Consider the following 6,707-nt stretch of genomic DNA (forward strand, 5'->3'; position numbering starts at 1 on the left):
TTTTGGTAAATAAAATAAATAAAAATGTTTGTTGTCTTTATTTTTTTGTGTATTCACTGTATTGTATTGAACAAAATGGTTATGCGGCCCGCGCTCGTCATTCTCTCAGTTATCTGGCCCGCTGTGAAAAAAGTTTGGTGACCCCTGATCTAGACAGCGGCCTGTCTTAAATACTTAAAAAAGGGGTGAAGACCTTTCTTGTCTGCACCCTTAAATGGTGGGAAAGAATCTGTTTAACCTCACTCGTAAGAACCTGTAAAGAATAAAAATATTTTTCATTGACTGTTGGCCAATATTAAGTTGGAATGTCCTAAACATTCAAAAGTAAAGTGCTGTGGACATACTTAAAGTTTCTACACTTGGACGAACATTAGATCTCTGTTATTTGGCGCAGAATTGTTGGTTACCAAAAGCATCCCCATTGGCTCTACACGACCACGATTTGTCTTTCACCCTTGGTGGCAGTATATCTACCAACACAAAGAGGTTTACAGCTGCCTCATGGATCATCAACTTCACCATTTAGTACACACTGTCTAACATACTGGTGAAGCAGCTCATTCTGGCAGACTTAATCTCCAGCAGCACCTCTTGTCTCTTTTAGCTAGTCTTGGGCGGCCTTGCTCAGAACTGGGGTTGGTTACTATGGTCAGCGAAAATCTGGGGGTCCTTTCACTTCTGCTGGGCCTAGCATGGTCAAGTGGTTAGGGCACTTGACTTGCAATCTGAGGATCGTGGATTCTAATACCCGTCCCACCAAACATGCTCGCCCTTTCAGCCGTGGGGGTGTTATAATGTGACGAGTAATCCCACTATTCGTTGGTAAAAGAGTAGTCCAAGAGTTAGCAGTGGGTGGTGATGACTAGCTGCCTTTCCTCTAGTCTTTCACTACTAAATTAGGGACGGCTAGTGCAGATAGCCCTCATGTAGCGAGGGTATCCAACTGATAAAGCAGTACATTATAATATTTATAAGTAGGAACGTAAGAAAAGCATATATGATTAGCCATACTAACTACTAGATTTATTTGTAATTTCGCGCTAAGTAGTTAACTTTCTCTGATTGAAAGTTAATATTAATTATTATACTTGACTTTCCTTTCACTCATAAAAAATATTGTGATTGTCTATAATCTTGTATCCAGTCTTTTTTTATCTAATGGCTCAGTCAAAGGTAGAAAAAATACAAATCCTGCTTTGTAATAGAATATTTGAAAAAAATCCTCCTGTTTTTACGCTTCCTGGAAGTTACTCTGGGGGGTAATCAGGGCAAATTAAGAATACCACAATCTCTAGTAATTACATGGTACGCCTGCATATCACAATTATAAGTATCAATTAACGAGGAATCAATACATCGTAGACCACGCACTTTTTTCTTTCAGTATTTTCTGTTGTTATAATTGTGTTTAGCTTGGTTTTGAGAAGGGATAAATTGAACTTATGCACGATCTGAGAGTTATAATTGCTGCAAATGATAAAATGTAAAAAATAAAAAGGATGCTTAGAATTATAGAAATCTTACTACTTTTTTTCTGTATTTGGTTGCAAAGATGATGTTAGAGGGAGTAGGGGCATTTCAATCCTATAGGTCGTTAAGGGGCCCCTAAATTATAATATAAATTTCAACAAGTGTATAACGTTATGCAATGTTAAGCTGTGGAAAATGCGGTTGTATATCCCTTCTTACGTCTGCTGAGTTATTTCGCTAACTGGCACATGACCTGCCATGTTTAAAATAACACTGTATCCAGGTTCTCAAAATACATACTCCTCTCTCTCACATGCCTTCAACATTTTGACCTTAGGACCGTTCTTGTTTGTTCATTAAAAAAATAAAAATAAAATGGAGATATATGTTGCCACGACTTAAATAACGATACAGTAGTAAAAGTGAAGCTTTTATTTGTTTCAGCACGTAAAGCTACAAAACGGGCCATTCGCGTTTTGTCCACTGCGGGGAATATACACCCTGGATTGAGGCATTGTAAGACCCTAAATTTATCACTGACTCACCAGGGGATGAAAGGACATCTCAAATCTTCTTGACAATCTGTAGGTTTACAACCATCGGTGAAATAAAATATTATCTTGTATATATAGGCCGTGTTCCTTTACGGGCATTAACAGTATTATTATTATTTTCAATAGTAATTTTTCATTAGAATACCTTAATTCCTAATACCCAATTTTTATTATAAATTTAAAATACCTCTTTTATCAAATCAGAAATATGATGGTAATGATTTGTTTTCATTTCGTTTTGCGTTTCATAAACTATTTATTCGATATATAGTGTACTGTACAGGTAGTACTAGAAGGTGGTTTGGCGTCTAATACAAAATAAATAAGAGTGTGAAAAGGGCTAAGACGAAATAAAGTGTTGATTAGAACAACACTATGATTAATTATCGTGAGTTAAAAAAAGGTTAAAGGAAAGTTTGAAACTCATGAATATTTTAAATTATTATTGGAGTAAGGTAAATTTTATTATTTTGCTTTTATTGTTGTTGCATAATATTAATTTCCGAGATGACGAGAATTCTAATTATTTTTCTATGGCTTTTTAGGCATGAGTTTCATCTTTATATTAGTTTACCTCTTATGATAGGGATATTGATTAATTTTAATGGATTGAGGAATGTATACTCTCTAAATACAGAAGGTATAAACGCTGAAAACATAATCCAAGCTCAGTTTGGAAATAAAAATCAATTAATGGAAGGACAAAAACAGTATGAAATTATTACGAGCAAGTTACCTCAGTATGGAGAGTGTTGGAAGAGGGCAGTAGAAGATCTTCATAAAGGCTGTAAGGAACTAACTGACGATATTCAAAGTCGTGTGGCTCTTAAATTTACAAATTGTTTTTTACAGAAGTTAGGAATGAAAACATATCCTTGCAGTAATGAAATTGAAGTTAGTGAATGTATTCACGATATTAATGACAAGGCATTTGCATCATACACAGAGTTTTTTACACATACCCAAAGTATATGTTTTTTTCTTCAAAGTCAAGTTTGGCAAGAACAAACAGAAACTGTCATTTCAAAGTTGTCAGTAAATTCTGCTCGGGTCAGCCATCAACTTAAAGTGGCAGGTGAAACACAAGAACAACTACTGCAACTACAAAGACTTTCTCTCAATAATCAAAATAAACTTGCCAAAAGTGGAGAAGGATTGAGTTTAGAGTTGGAGCGCTCTCGAGATAATGTTCGGATTCTTTTTGAAGAGTTCAGATCATCAACCAATGAACAGCGTATGATGATCTTTGAGGTATTTGAACGTGTGTCTAAACTGCAATCATTTGTTCTAGGTGAATTTTCTGGGTTTTACTCTTTGGTTTTTTATTTAGTTGCAGCTTTTGTGTCATATTTGTTAACATCCACATCTCGCACCAGTGAAGCAAGGTTTTGGCTGTTTGCTCTTTTTACTGCAAACATTCTCATTGAGAGACTACTTACTCAGTATAGTCTTGAAGCTGAAGCTAAACAAAATAAACTCTTGGAAGCAGATGTAAGTTAATTTTTTGATGTTTTGCTAATATTAAATGCTTATAAAATAGGTTTTGATTTATAATGAGCATAATAATCAATCGTGTATCAAAAATTAATTATTCTCAAGAACTGGATAAATTATATTTGTAATAAACAATTACAAACATAATGATAACTATAGTTTTGCTTTGAAAAAATGTAAACCAATATATTAAGAGAGTATGGGTTTTATTTTATTTTTTTACACTTGTCATTAACTTCATAAGCTCATTGTCAGAAGATGTCAAGACACGACAAATAGGTAAACATTTGATTATAATTACTTATGTATGTATATGGATAGGTGGATTTAGAAAGTAAATTAAATCCCCTTTACAAAAGTATAACATGGGACAACTTGGTCCTTTTGGGCTATCCTTCCACATCCACCTTTCAGAGAAGTGAAAATTTAAACCCATCCTTTATTTTTCAGGAAATCAGTGATTCCTCTCTTAAACTCCAGCAATGAGTGAGCTGGCTTACCCCATTACCCATGGTAACTCGTACCATAAGTCAAGCACTGTATTTTAAAAATAAAACTGTCTTGATATGAACTTAGCCTGTCTTTTCTAAGTCTTTAATTTGTGTCCTCTTGTCCTATTATACTTGGAATATAGCACAAAGAAGTCAAAGCCTTTATTGTATTGATTCCCTGGATAATCTTATAAACTTTAGAAAAATCTTCTCCTTTCTTTTCTCAAAATATAATAAAAAACCTTAACCCATCCCCATCACATAATGTCTTCATCACTGGAATCTCCCAAGTATCCCTACTCTGAACCGTTTTCATTATATCAGTATTGTTTCTTAGATGAGGAAACCAAAACTGTACTATTCTAAGTGAGGTCTAACTAGTGATTTTTATTAAGAGATAATTGCCTCATTTCACCAGTAATCAATGTCTATAAATGCACCCTACATTTTTTTTTAGCTTTGCCACTGGCAACAGAGAACTGTTTCAGTGCCTTAAGTGATATATCCACATCAATGCTGAGGTCCTTTTCTCCATTTATACCATTGAGCAGGTTTCCATCTTTATCAAGTGTGTGATTCAAATTTTTGTAATCCAAATGCATTACCTTGCACTTACTATAATTAAAGGTTACATGCCAAATATTTGTCCAATTAATTGATTGATTGAATTCCTATAATAACCTCAACATCTGCAATACAACTACAAATACTTCTAATGTGATCAGCAAACTATACTGATTTATGAATTATACCCGTATCAATATTGTTAATGGAAATTAGACAAATCAAAGGCATTCCAACAGTAACAAGAGTCCAGTTTGACTGTACTCCATTAATAACCTTTGCTTTGCCCATCCAGCCATCCTTCAATCCAATTAACTAGTCCTTCTCCAGCCCCTAAAGATGCAATTTTTTTTTAAGGCTAATCTTATGTGTATGGCACTTTATCAAATTTAAATACACCAACTCCACACCCTTTCTTTTGGGGGGAAAAAAAAAGATTTGTAATACAAGATTTCCTTTTGGTGGATTCATATTATTATTTTTTCTTTTATGTTAATAAAGAGGCATGAACTTAATATTAAAGTTTCACTTAAATAGTGGGAACACTTTTGCAACAATAAAGTTTGCTGTTCATTCAAAAAATGATCCAGTTAAAAAAAACAATAAGTAGAAACAAGACTAGAGATAAAAAACAACAACACATCCTCATAATAATGCACAAATGATTAAAGAATTAAGAATAATTAAACAATAAACTAGAGGTTCTTGCCTGATCTATCTGAAACCACATCTATATGCATCTAGCAGTAAGAGACTTCCATGCCAGACACCCTATACAGGATGCTGGTGAATGTACTAGTGACAAAAGTTTACATTCTGGCCTCCATATAGTTGTGGTATATAAACATATCACACATTTTTTAGTGTTTTTTAGTAATCGATTCCTTTTTCAGAAACTGTAATCTAATTAATATATTCAGCCCCAAAACTCAGGAGCCAGGTGTGCCTAACCTAACTTCACTACTGTTTGTACCGGGAAATTGGGGCTACATATATTTATTCACTTTCACAGCAATGAGTGCATGCTAACAATCACATGATATCAACAACCACTTAATACTATTGCCTGAACAAACTGCCTTTGGTCTCGTCTGAGTCTAAACAGGGGCACTGATTGGTTGAATTGAGAGAAAGAAGGAAAACAAAATGGCAGGAAATTAGTAACGTGTTGTGCAGCTGCAGCGATTCATTCCTGAAAAATCTGAAGTGCTGAACCCACCATTAAAATCCTAGAAACAAAGTTCGAGTTCTATTTAGCACAATTCTACGCACGAATAAAATGTGAGAAAGTACTAGGCACCATGTTTAAATTTTTAGTCGCCATGGTGACCTGGTGCCGGAATTTGTTGAGGCTTGTATTAAACATTTTGGAATCTTCAGAATTTCATCTTCAGTAAGCTAGAGTTACAGAACAAACATAATAGTAGTTACACCAGAATGATATAATTTGTAATAAAAAATTTGAATACAAAAAAGAACAGCTACATACTTTTCATTTTCTCTTGTTGTTCTTTTTTTTTTGTAACTTATAGAAAATTCTGCATGAAATGTTGCTAAAGGCCTATGTTAAATTATCTATTATTAATGTTTAAAACATAGAGTAAAAGGTTTTATAATTGTTTAAGTTAAATTTTGTTTCTCTAAAGGTTAATTTTTTTCAACAGGGTCCTGTTTATTGGCACATCTGCCTATGTCGGAAGATAGTGTGTGGCTTGGCAGTAGCTATTTTAAGCTGGTTTGCTTATAAGTTCCAAGATTATGCAATTATAAATAATCAACTTTTAACAGAAATACAACAGCAAAACAAAGAACTAAAGAACTATCTGGAAAACATGGGTAAAATGCTTTATTATAACTTTGAAAGACTTTCATACTGTTATCCATAAGTCATAACTGAATAAAGGAAAGATTATACTAAAGATATGTATTTAAAAAGCAATATAATTAAACAGTAAATATATGAAGATCTTTGACGCCAGTCATCTCTATACTAGGAGATCTTTGACACCAGAGTTAGCTCTAAATTTAGAGATAAGGTATATATTATTTGTCATGAGACTCGGCTTTGTACTTGGAGATAAGGTATATCTTATTTGTCATGAGAGTCAGCTCTGTACTTGGAGATAAGGTATAT

The 6,707-nt window shown here is 33.7% G+C and overlaps 1 protein-coding gene across 1 annotated transcript in view; it reads left to right on the forward strand.

Moving 5' to 3' along the window:
- Positions 1–2,331: 2,331 nt before the first annotated feature.
- The window catches only part of LOC106467038, a 12,998-nt gene continuing 8,622 nt past the window's right edge, over positions 2,332–6,707 (forward strand). Inside the window, exons 1-2 of the mRNA XM_013927348.2 lie at positions 2,332–3,515; positions 6,238–6,409. Of these exons, the coding sequence (XP_013782802.2) occupies positions 2,532–3,515; positions 6,238–6,409 (1,156 nt within the window). The 5' untranslated portion in view covers positions 2,332–2,531. The remainder of the gene's footprint in view (positions 3,516–6,237; positions 6,410–6,707) is intronic.

Source organism: Limulus polyphemus, unplaced genomic scaffold, assembly GCF_000517525.1.
Source record: "Limulus polyphemus unplaced genomic scaffold, Limulus_polyphemus-2.1.2 Scaffold2467, whole genome shotgun sequence".
Classification (NCBI taxonomy): domain Eukaryota; kingdom Metazoa; phylum Arthropoda; class Merostomata; order Xiphosura; family Limulidae; genus Limulus; species Limulus polyphemus.